Genomic DNA, 12,212 nt, shown 5'->3' with positions numbered 1-12,212 from the left:
TCCTCCTATCTATAGTGATCTTTCTTATCAAATTCATAAATGTTGAAGAGGTTTTTTACTGGAAAACTACTAAGGAGTGAGTGTTGTGTATAAAAAATTGTTCCTCTTAAAAGATTTTTATAGCATTGGGGCATGGATTAGACATTGATAAGTGAATCTTTTTATTTAACCCATACTGTCCTGTTCTGCTGGTCTAAGAACTCCTCCTAAATTGAGGCAGAGGATAAGTCATGGGGACTTTGCATGTCTTCAAGAAATGTGTAGAACATTAACATTACATGTTAACCCTATGTAACTATGTTCTTTTTCGGGAAATGAACTTTTTATCCTTTTTATTTTGTAGGCATTCAAGGTTTCCTCAAAATATTTTCGTTCACTGACAAAGTCATTGGTGTGTCCTCAAGTTTTGAAACTATGGCCCACTAACTTGGGAGTAACAGTAGCTACTAATAAAAATAAATTAAACAATGCATTATTTTACTAATTATCATAAACAAAAATTACATTATACTATACTACACAATAACAATTATTCACTTTCAGGCTTCTTACGACCAAATGGATCTGTCCATACCTTCATATCTGAAAAAAAAATCAACATAAATACATTTGCAATTTATCTGGCCTATAATGAATCCTGCTGAAATTATATAAACCTTTTGATACCTTGTAACATATAGGTAGGTAATTTTTAGGTTAGCCTTTACTGTTTGACTGATAAAATGGGAAGAAAAGAGAATCCATAAAAACATTATGCAATATCAATATAAGATATTAAACTTACTGCCCGGTTGTATATCTTCTTGTTTGATATTCTTCCTAGCTTCCTTTTGAATCGCTCCTAAAACAAAATAGTTACAATTTTAATATAACGCCTTGATTTGCAAGCAGGACCATTCTTTATTGATAAACACGTACTATAATCGGAAGCATCCATCATAGGACTTATTGCTATGGGGTATAATGCGAGTCCTATGAAACCGACAAAACCAGTAATGAATGCGGTATATCGCCAGCCCCTAAAGAAAGACATTTTTTCCAATTATTACTAGATAAAAACAAAATTTTATCAACTATTCGATCATCTTCGTTATGATTTTGACAATCTTGACACTGACAGCTATTTGGCTTAACACTATGACATTTATTGCTTAGTTCTGAAATATAAAGTATTTTCGGTCAAAATTTCGCACTATCGTTGTTTATAATTATTTAATGTTTTTTTGTAATAAAGCAAGAAAACTAAAAGTATTAGTAGGCAGGTAAGCATATAAATAAATATATACCGGGACGAGTCACAAACACAGTACAAGCTAAGCAAAGTTTGTATTATGGTGACCTGATAATTAATAAACATACATAAATACTTCTAAACACATACATAAATTTATATCCAGGCTCACCACAAAAATTCGTGCTCATCACACAAATATTCGTTCTAGGCGGTATTCGAACGGCGGTACCCACTACTTGCGGCACTACAAGTACGGTTACTACGGCGAGGTGACCACGTGAACCACTGTGCCGAACGTTAAGTAGGTAAAATATATTTTTTGTTTCTCATAAGTAATGTTCTTTATACTAATGAGCGCAATCATTTAGAAAACGTTAAAAAAGGATAATATATAATACTATCGTAAGTAGGCACATAATTACCTACATAAGTAGTCTGTACCTACCATTGTAACGCAATTAACATTCTTAATTGCTATTTCCAGTAGGTAAACTATGGGTATAAACTATTTTAAAACCATACATCACAATCTACTTAAGGCAAATCATAGAATAAAAAGGCACTAGAACAAAACAGCAAACCACCGTTTCACAAAGAAGTAGCTGGAGTTATTTTGCGATATCAATTTATTGCAATTGTAACTATTTATAGATGTGAATAAACAACGGATAGATGAGTTCAATCTCGGGTTAAAAGTCAGCATAAATAAAATGAATCACACCCTATAGACTTGAGATTGTTTAGTAAACTAAGATTACGATATTGTTATGATCCATTGAGTCACTGAATCGACCATTGTACCGATTACGCACTACTGTTGACGGATAAGACTTTGTTTTGTAATGTTTACTATACGACCTATATTATTATGTTATTTTCAATACAAACAGACACAATGATATGTGTTACAATACAAGTAGGTAATTTTCTACCAGTAAAGGACTAAGGAATTGATTTTTCTACGAACGCAACACCGTTGCCGCGATTCACCCCTTGTAATGTACATACCTACCTACTAAATATTTATAAATCATACACACCCTCTTAGTTGTAAGAGTATAAAAGATTGTAAATTATTATTTCAGTTACAGCATAGGCACCTTGATAAAATTTTGCTTTTTCGTTTACTTGAAATGTCAGTAAGCCTAACTTTACAGTAATTTACCACTGTGCTGTAGGTCATAACTTTTAAACTCTCGCGTTGCATGTTTAATGTATAATAGAATACGGGAATTAACGCGAACACGCATTTTACCTTAAAATGCCTAACGTTTCGGCGCAGGTTGCACTCGCCGTGGTCCAGTCTGCCTGGGACCACGGCGAGTGCAACCTGCGCCGAAACGTTAGGCATTTTAAGGTAAAATGCGTGTGCTGTAGGTGCCTATGTAATTGGTTCGATTCCTATTGGGAGTGAATATTTTCACAATACACAGCTTTAGGAATCTGTTTTGAATTTTGATATCTAGTTTTAATAACGATTGTAAACAGTAGTTTGAGTAGATTCGTAAAAAATGATGCGCCTCATTAGGTAGGTATATCACAATATTGTTTCATATATTAAGAGTGCTCTTATACTCATAATATTTTTGACTGTTGATGGACAAACACACGCTTTTTTTACATAAACATTCATATCATCAATTTTGATGTAAATCAAAAATATTTAAGTAAGTACCTAGGTAGCTAACTATACGAGAATTGATTACCTAATTTAAATTATCTAACACCTAGTTCAATGTTACACTCATTGAACTTAATTAGTTCAATTGAAGCTGTTTGTTTGTAAAACAAAGCACATTGTGTGTGTACCTAATGAATCCTAATCTAGATTGCATAAATTTGAAACAAGTAAGCATCTTTATTTACATATATTAGATTATTTTTGAGTGAATGCTCGAACGACTCTTAATATTGTAAGTAAGACTGACTTTAGGTGGCTGTTGTTTGAGCATTCGGTCAATAAATACAATAAAATATATAAACTTAAACAATACTTTTGAGTGCTTACCTGATTATTTAATTAATTATGGTCATAGGTCAGTTTGAAGTAGTAGAAGTACCTACCTATTTATCGCAAATATCTATAGTTCACAATTTACTGTAAGTCTGCTGTTATAGTTTAGGTACCTATATTATTATCAAGTTTTATTATTTTCCTGTTATGGTGTTCGTTTATAATATTTATTATTACGAATACTTACATAAGGTAAGTCCTGATAACGTACCTAAAACACAATAAGTAGATACAGAAGTTAAGAACTCTTGACGAAATTGCCTATAATAAAAGGCGTTAGAAGAAATAAAACTGCGGCAATTGTATGTAACATTTATTTACGCACTTACTTTTATAAATCTTTGGTTTTCTAATCGTCTATCATGTTAGATTCTATATCTAATACGTCTAAAGGTCGTTTCATGACTCCCTCTTCCAAAAGTTGCAATAATTTTGTGTAAACTAGTGTCGGCGCGTCAATTGCCCACAGAAAATCAATGTGATTGAACTCTTTTAAAGGCACAATGTAATGTTCTATCGGATTCGGTAATTTTACATACAAATTAGTGACATCTATTTCACTTGCCAACCAATCGTTCTCAGCACTAAGCAGAGCAATAGGTAAAGTTATTTTTTGGATCGGATACTCGGGGGGTTGAAGGCTCCCGTATTGCTTAATATTTCCAACTGGTCCGTAGTCAAACTGTTGAAATTTCCCATAATTCTTAATTTCTTGAGCGTAGTGAACTAAAGTCTTTGTCGAAGCTCCCGCGGGAACGTGGGCCAGTATCAATGGTAACAATGACTTATTGAACTGTTGTTCGTCGTGACCACACAAAACAAACATTGAATTTTCACATATCGCTTCCTCATATCGATTTATTTCACAGGCATGTTTTGATAACCATCTCAAAACTGCATTTTGTGGCAGGAATTCATTTGCACCAAGAAGTTTGAACAAATATTCAAGATTGTCGCTAAATCTGGCCAACAATCTAATCGGGCTTTTAATTTCCGACATGTATGCCACCGGAGCTAATGCGAAACCGGCCCTCAACACCTTGTTATATTGAGTTTTTGTCGATAGTAGAGCGAAGAGTATGGTAGTTCCCATGGAATGGCCGATGTAGTTGATTTTGACATCCCATCCTTTCGTTTCCATTATGTAGTCTATCACAGCGGGCAGATCGTGTTGACTTACTTCATGAAAAGTAAAGTTCCAAAATTCAAATGAATCCACCTTCCGTGAAACATGAGCTCTAGAGTAAGTGTTGCCTCTGACGTTGGCCATCCATACATCGTAGCCGACTTCTGATAAAATATAGGCTAGGCCCTTATTAGGTCCTGCTATAACCCAGTCTGCAGAGCTTCCTAAGAGACCGTGATGCAACAGAACCGTTTTCCGAGATACTGGGGCTTGGACAGAGTTTTTCGAAAATGGTATCCTGTGAACAGTTAACACGTATCCATCATCCGTGACAATGGTATGAGATTCCGCCGGGTAGCCGTGTTGAGCGATAAGTTGCGGCGTTGTGAACTGAATCGTGGGATCATCATCAGTGCACTGGTACTCCGTCACTTCAGGAGCAATGGAATCAAATAACTGGTTATCTGACGCCTGAGCTGCAGCAACGTAGTTCCGGAATATCCTTTTGGCTTTCGTTTGTTTATCTTCCGGATTGTCATCAACCTGATAATCAATTGTCTTGTTTTTCAGTCCCAAATATCCTGTGATTTTGTTCCGCACATTTTGAACGTAGAAGTTCTTTAAATTGCGTCCTCGTTCTCGTACGTAGTTCGTTAACTGTGAGGTTCGATTCGTAAAAGTGTCGAATATACTCGGAAACCAAGTTAGTTCTCTACATTCACTGTAATTTATTATTACGATAAACGTAAAAACGAGAAGTATCGGGAGCTTCATGTCGACGCTGGGAAACGCGGGCGCGACTGTAGCTTACACGATTCAACTCAATAATGGAGCACTAACGTAATTTATCCCCTCGCGGGAGGTCAAGGGGAGGCATGAGTAATTCATAACACAACGACGCGCTCACATGTAGTTATTGTAAACAAAATATAACCGCTGATACTGCTAACAAAGTCCGTATATGAATCACCAATAAATAATTGCTTCTGGATAGACTAATTACTACTTATTTTAATTATATTATCGATGATATGACTATTGTAATACTCAGTAATATTTTAATGACTTCTATTAAATTACGTAATGACAGCAATAATATATGACATGTATTAACAAAGAGTATGTACGCAGCAAAAAGATTAAAATCAAACAGCAACAGCAAAAGATTAAAATCGCAGCAAAAAGATTAATTTTAGGAACTAGGTAGGTAGGTAAGCGCTAATATAATATCCAAATAAAACTAACAATGACTTTACTGTATCCATTTTACTCAACTGAAAAGGTGGACAAAGTCTGTTTATTTTAATTATCCTACATTATAAGTACATTCAATAGAATAATACGATACGATTTACAATATAATAAATAACAGTATTATGCGCGATCCCTATCTGTACCTAAGTAAGTATCACTTGTAGTATTACGCGATAACTGATGCATCTTCAAGTACTTATCTGAATAAGGGTAAGAACGGTCTGCCTTGATGTGTACCCGATTGACTGGTACAAAACTGGTTGGTCGGGTAGGTCATTGTCACCCGTAGAAGTAGTATGGATATCTCTATAAACATAGCTAACGTCCTTATGAGTCCTTTACTTGAGCCATGGAACTATAAATCTATATTATTATGCATCATGGTTTGGCAATGCAAGATGATGTGAATCACAAGAGTAACCTCATAAAACTGTAGTATTTCTGAAAGGTTGTCAGATTTTTATAAAAAATGCTATAAAAGTAAAATATAAATAATGAAATGTCGCCTGCGTTTTTAATTACTGCAACGTGCTAAACGTCAAGTTAAGATAATGAACCCTAGATAATTGAACGCCTACTCTTACTCGACCAAAGAAATCAACTATATGACGTTTAAACGACCAAAACTCTCCTGTAAAACTCTTTAATAGCAGTAATCATGAGTATCAATTAAACAATTGATAAAGCAGGGCCTGCAGCGCCTGTTAAAATATGAATAGCAATCAGATAGGTACCTAATCATACTGTAGTATTCGATAAGAAATGAGCATCCTTTATTTGTTGGGGGAAATCCCTCAAAAATGGCTATTATCCAGATTATGAAGTACAATATTTTGAAAGAACATATTTATACATTTGAATCTGGGGGATTTTCTTTAGTAAAGCAAGTCAGACATAGGATTTAAGTTTAATGACCTGGCTAGTCCTGTCCTGCGTGGTTTTATTGATTGCTGTCGTTGCATGCAAGGCGCACTAGTACTCATGCACTTCATAATAATGATAGGTTAATGGATCGGCGGCAGGTAATTGAGGCATATTGATTACAGGTAGGTAATAGTCCTTTTGCTCAGCTGTTAATTTCTACGTTTCAAAATCGCACACATAGGAAACAAAAATTTATACTCATGTACTTTATTTGTACTATCTAAAATAATAACGTTAACTTGGTAACATAATATTTATAAATTATTTTATTAACAAATAATAGCTCACTTAATTAATAAAAATCTATCTAACAGTGTATTATAATTGTACTATTTCTTCACATAGTTTATCAAAATCCTCTATATTCCATTTAGAAAGCTCTTTTTCTAGATCTGCAGCTTGAAGATTTGTAAAACTTCCCGCATCTGTAAAAAAGCGAATATCAGTCCATAAATAAAAAGTACACAAGTAGATACAGTCTCTAGGGAACTCATGGAAAATACAGTTTTAGTACCATGTACAATTTTATATGGGCACAATCATCCCATAGAAAATCGTATGAACCAGAAATATCCACTTTTAAAATGCCTAACGTTTCGGCGCAGGTTGCAATCGCCGTGGTCGCAGGCTGACTTATTCCCGTATTCTATTATACATTAAACATGCAACGCGAGAGTTTAAAAGTTATGGTTAAGAACCTGATTTTTATTTTGATGATTATAATGCCTTACCATAAACAGGGAACCATCCACTTAGCTCCAACACAGCCACATTCATAGCAGAGAACTGTTTAGCTCCTACTGTCTTCTTCCTAGGCCATACTATCACATTAACTACATTATTTGCATCTATACTTCTTGTAGTTAAAAGTATATTATGTGCAATTGATTTATTAAGGAAATGCTCTAAAACTTTGTAAATTTCCTTTGAATTTTGTACTATAGATTGCCTTTTTATTTTGAAACAAAATGCTGGCACTGGATAGCTTGCATCCAGCCTATGGATATCGCCTTTCACGTGTTGCCACTTCTGAAAATAAAAAGAAAAAAATATATGATATAAAACACATTACCTACTGATAAGTTGAGATTGAAATAAGAACTTAGCTGCATATTTAACTTTTCAAGTAGATTGACTTCATTTCAAAGCTTTATCAAACAAGGAATTGCGTATGTTAACTGTTGAATGGTATTTGTTCTAGTTTGTTTAGTTGGACCATAAAAGATAAGTGACATGTGTATGCCCGAAAAATATTGTGAAGGAAATGAGCTTATCAGGGTTGCAAGGGCATCCGGTAGACAAGTTAGTTAAAATTGAATGTCTATAGATATAACTTACCACATTCTCAACATAAAAATCCTCCTCCTCTATAAAGAGATGATAGTGTAAATGATTCACAGATGCAAAAGCACATAGACTGTTGAACAAAATCCTAAGGTTCCTGAAAACAAATAAATAGATCTTATTACTTTGACTTTAATACATACTTACTGAGATTAAATAGAGTAGCAACATTTTTTTCTAAAAAAATATAATATTCCAAACAATCTGCAACTTTTTCTTAATTTCTACATTTTGTTCCATATTTAAGTAAATAAATTAAGCCAATTCTTGTCCCATTGCTGGGCAAGGGTCTCCTCTCAGATTGAGGGAGTGGTTAGGCATTGAGTTTATCATACTGACCAATTGTGGATTGGTGACTTTGCATTCCTTCAAGAACTGTGCCAAAAATTCTGAGACATGCAAGAATCTCAGAATTTAATATACTAGATATATGCGACCTAAAACAACTTTTATCATATTCAAGGTCTAGGTACTTGCCTACACTCACCGGTCCTGAGCTACAAACATGATTTCAGCTGCCAAAGCCAAGCTCTCAGCAGTAACTACTTGAGGCAAGCATTTGTTGACCGAAGGGCACAGCAGTGAGTGGTACCTTGATATAGGACTCACATTCACTATAACTGTATGTACATCTGAAACTAGAATATTTATTTTATTTATCTATGTTCATAATTGATGATTCATTTTACTGTTGGTGAACTACAAAATGCACTTTAGATAAGAATAGAGATAACTTAGTTTCTAGTAAAGTGTTTTGCTATGTATAAAATATAATTAGTTCCTAGTATATTTGTCTTTGCAAGATGAGATATGATAGAATTCATAGAAATGGTATAATTTCATTAGAAAAATCCATTCAGTTGAACTGTCTCATTACAATAGGAAACTTTCTGTAGTTAAAACAAGATCTATAACTAAGTTTTACTACTTATGATTATGTATAACTAGTAAAACTTATTATTTATAGGTCTTTTTATCTATTTGTAAAGAATAAATGTAAAATTACCATCATCTTCCAAAGAGAATAATATTTCTTCAGGTGAAACTTTGGTGAAGTTAAATTTATTTTTGTCAAAAGGTTGACACACATCATTCATCTCCTCTGGTGTTCTTCGTTTAGCACGACGGTCAGGGTTCAACTGGAAACATAAAAATACAAAATACAGAAAATATATAAATATAATAATATATATCTTCATTTTTTCTTTAAATTCAACTTGTTTGTTTTAATAAATTGTTTACCTGCAGTACATATTTTTCTTCCACCAACCGTTCGTCGAAATTATCAATTTTGTAACGAAAAATATCCGTATCATTGTGCAATTTATCCCAGTTAGATTTTAACAACTCTAAAAACTTTTCTGATCTATTGCCTTCAAAATGATTTAGTTTATACATGTTTTTTAGGTCTTTATGAAGTTTCAAGGCTTTTTCTGCGATTAATTTTTCCAATAAATTATTAAAACTGTCTAAATGGCTAAGTATTGAGTTAACTAATAAATCACAATAATCATAACAAAAATCAAAACACTCGCATAGTACAATACGGACAGATGACGATGATAATGACATTTTTATCGTAGTATTGCCAAACGTGAATTTACAAAGATTTTTTCAGTATTACCATCTCTAACTAATCTATACTATATACTATAATATAATATATAATATAATAATATAATATATAATTTATATTTATAATTTATAATATTTATAATTTATAATTTATAATAATATTATAAAGCTGAAGAGTTTGTTTGTTTGAACGCGCTAATCTCAGGAACTACTTATTCGATTTAAAAAAATATTTCAGTATTAATTAGTCCATTTATCGAGGGAGGCTATAGGCTATATAACATCACGCTACGGCCATTAGGAGCGGAGTAGCAACGAAAAATGTTACAAAACGGGGAAATTTTTTTTCATTCTTTCTTATGTGACGCAAGCGTAGTTGCGCGGGTCAGCTAGTTGACACTAAGGCTGAGGCCCGAGGAATGTAGGAACGTAGTTCTTTACAGAAACAAAAACGCCAATCACCAAATCGACGGAATGGCGCAGTGGTTAAGGTGGTCGCCGCGCCGTTACAATTGCGTCAGGAGGTCGTGGGTTCGATTCTCACACGGGACTAATATTTGTTCGATTCACAAATAGTAGCTTTTCGGTTTGGTTTTACTTTTTTGTCCGTTGTCTGTAAAAGTCCCCGGGACACATGATCAATGCTTGTATGGGGTTTGTCTTTAAAATACACCTCAAACTGACCTCCATTTAAATGGACATGTTTTACTATACAAAAAGGACTTATCAGTCTTAGAATTTAATTTCCTTCACATACTAATACTTTAATGAAATAAGTACTTAGCATGTTAAATAATTCATCGGGGGTGAAAAAAAACAAAATTGAGCTTATGATTTTAATTCATCTCTTCAAGTTTAACATTATTTGGATTTAACGGACTGTCTTCATGATATAACCATAGTACATCCATGACTTTATTTGTTAACTGCGCTGCATCAAATGAACTCATTTGAGAGAGCTTGGTAGCCAATGTTCGGCCCAATTTACCATACTTTAAATTATCTACATCAAATACATCATTTTGTAGACCTTGAAATGCATTTATAATACCATCTACAATATTTTGGCACATGTTATCATCATTATTTCTTGATTGCGTAGAGATGTTATCTTCTTCACTGCTTGGTTCTTCATTAGTATCTATTGTCATTTGCTAGAAGAAAAAGAACAGTGTTAAACATGAATTTCTATGGTATAGAAATATTGGCAGTGAAATTGAAAATATTGCTAGAATATTGTTTTAGCCATATAATATTTGTTTTGCTGTCATTAGTTGATCAGCTTATTAAACAATGAGAACAAGAAAAGAATGCAGAAAGATCTTTTTAAACTTACATTGATTGAATTCTTTTTCCGTGATCTTGAATGTCCATTTCTATTAACTTCTAGTAGAAAACTGCAGGCATGCCATAAATGCCAGTTAACTTTATATTCCTGTAAAATAAAAAAAAATACTCATACTCTCTGTCTCTACAAGAACAAAAAAACTAGGTACTCATCAAATAGTATAAGAGAAAAAGTCTCTTCGCATTATAGTATGTAGGAACATGTAATAAAATCTTTTCTCTACACAAAAAAGCTTGATATTTGGGCACTTCTCGAGCTCACTGACAGTAACCTAATGAACCGTGTACTCATTTGCGATTCTTGAAGCCAAATAGATGTTATTACAAGTTCATAAAAGACTTTTTGCCTGACCTACTATTACACCAATACGCAATTAACGTAAAAAGTTGAGTGACACAGCAGGGAATACAAAAATCGATTCATAAAAAAGACAAATATTAAAGAAAAGGCCACTGACCTCTCCATCTCCCTTCGCTTGACTTGCTTTCAACTTTCTGAGGTAATTAGCAAAGGTAGAACGTATATTCGTCCAACGATCTTTAACTGCCTGTCCTGTGAATTCATTACCGTATTTTGATGCAAATTCTGCATACGTGCGTTCTTTGTATTCCATTGATGTGTACTTTGGATGTTTCGGATTCCAGATATTTGGTTTTCCTTCAATAAATTTCACTAATTTTAAATTCATCTTTCTCGTCCAGAAGACTTTCTCTTTGGCAAACTCCGAAATCATAATTCCAAGTACTTTTTAGTTTATTCACAAAATTAAATGATTTCAGTTGTTTTTTTTTGTTTTGTTTTGAGGCTCGATGTTTAAATGTTTGTTGTTATTGTTAATAAATTTTTCATTCTCCTGTCAAGTGTCAAGGCTGTCAATCTGCGAAGTGCGAAAGCTTTCTCGATTATGAAGGAATGAATGTATCAATGTGACCAGTATTAAAAAAAGCTAGCTTTTACGCGCTTATTTGAAATTATGGGACATTTATATTTATTCTAAATAGTGCAAAGGAGAGAGAAAACGTCTGTAAATGGATAATAAAAAGTATATTTGTTCTGTGTAGAAATTTAAACAACGATTTCTCAAGGTATCTAATAGCTTACAGTGCATCGTGTTGCTACTCTAACCACTACGCACGGACACCATTACTTTACTTTTAATCATCTTATTTGACTGCTAAAATGAAGTGATGTTGTTAATGCTAGGATATAAAACTTATATGCCGACATATTATTATATTTCTAATCATGAAAAATTATGTACAAAGCGTCTAACAAGAATCTTATCTATTTTATTAGGCTATAATCACGTCGTATCTAGTTATGAAGACGTAACACAGTAGCGGAGAAAATTATAGGCCTGTGTCTGATCTAAGTGCCTATCTAGATGACTTAC

At 33.4% G+C, this 12,212-nt stretch overlaps 4 protein-coding genes across 4 annotated transcripts; all 4 read right to left on the bottom strand.

The window, feature by feature from the left end:
* Positions 1 to 460: 460 nt before the first annotated feature.
* On the bottom strand, positions 461 to 1,119 carry LOC142980491 (small integral membrane protein 20). Its single transcript, XM_076125912.1, has 3 exons — positions 919 to 1,119; positions 785 to 841; positions 461 to 582 (listed from the first exon to the last, which is right to left on the bottom strand). The coding sequence occupies exons 1-3, from the start codon at positions 1,031 to 1,033 to the stop codon at positions 530 to 532; spliced, it is 225 nt and encodes a 74-aa protein (XP_075982027.1). The 5' UTR covers positions 1,034 to 1,119; the 3' UTR covers positions 461 to 529.
* Positions 1,120 to 3,548: 2,429 nt separating this feature from the next.
* LOC142980643 (lipase 3-like) lies at positions 3,549 to 5,415 on the bottom strand. Its single transcript, XM_076126148.1, has one exon. The coding sequence runs from the start codon at positions 5,146 to 5,148 to the stop codon at positions 3,598 to 3,600; it is 1,551 nt and encodes a 516-aa protein (XP_075982263.1). The 5' UTR covers positions 5,149 to 5,415; the 3' UTR covers positions 3,549 to 3,597.
* Positions 5,416 to 6,749: 1,334 nt separating this feature from the next.
* Positions 6,750 to 9,444, bottom strand: LOC142980571 (GDP-D-glucose phosphorylase 1). Its single transcript, XM_076126024.1, has 6 exons — positions 9,139 to 9,444; positions 8,903 to 9,035; positions 8,384 to 8,534; positions 7,891 to 7,993; positions 7,284 to 7,581; positions 6,750 to 6,977 (listed from the first exon to the last, which is right to left on the bottom strand). Exons 1-6 carry the CDS (start codon positions 9,292 to 9,294, stop codon positions 6,871 to 6,873), a joined length of 948 nt encoding a protein of 315 aa, XP_075982139.1. The 5' UTR covers positions 9,295 to 9,444; the 3' UTR covers positions 6,750 to 6,870.
* Positions 9,445 to 10,301: 857 nt separating this feature from the next.
* On the bottom strand, positions 10,302 to 11,696 carry LOC142980559 (uncharacterized). Its single transcript, XM_076126009.1, has 3 exons — positions 11,277 to 11,696; positions 10,808 to 10,906; positions 10,302 to 10,625 (listed from the first exon to the last, which is right to left on the bottom strand). The coding sequence occupies exons 1-3, from the start codon at positions 11,550 to 11,552 to the stop codon at positions 10,308 to 10,310; spliced, it is 693 nt and encodes a 230-aa protein (XP_075982124.1). The 5' UTR covers positions 11,553 to 11,696; the 3' UTR covers positions 10,302 to 10,307.
* Between the last annotated feature and the right edge of the window lie 516 nt (positions 11,697 to 12,212).

This window comes from Anticarsia gemmatalis, chromosome 18 (genome assembly GCF_050436995.1).
Source record: "Anticarsia gemmatalis isolate Benzon Research Colony breed Stoneville strain chromosome 18, ilAntGemm2 primary, whole genome shotgun sequence".
Lineage (NCBI taxonomy): Eukaryota > Metazoa > Arthropoda > Insecta > Lepidoptera > Erebidae > Anticarsia > Anticarsia gemmatalis.
This window is presented reverse-complemented; position numbering and strand designations above follow the sequence as displayed.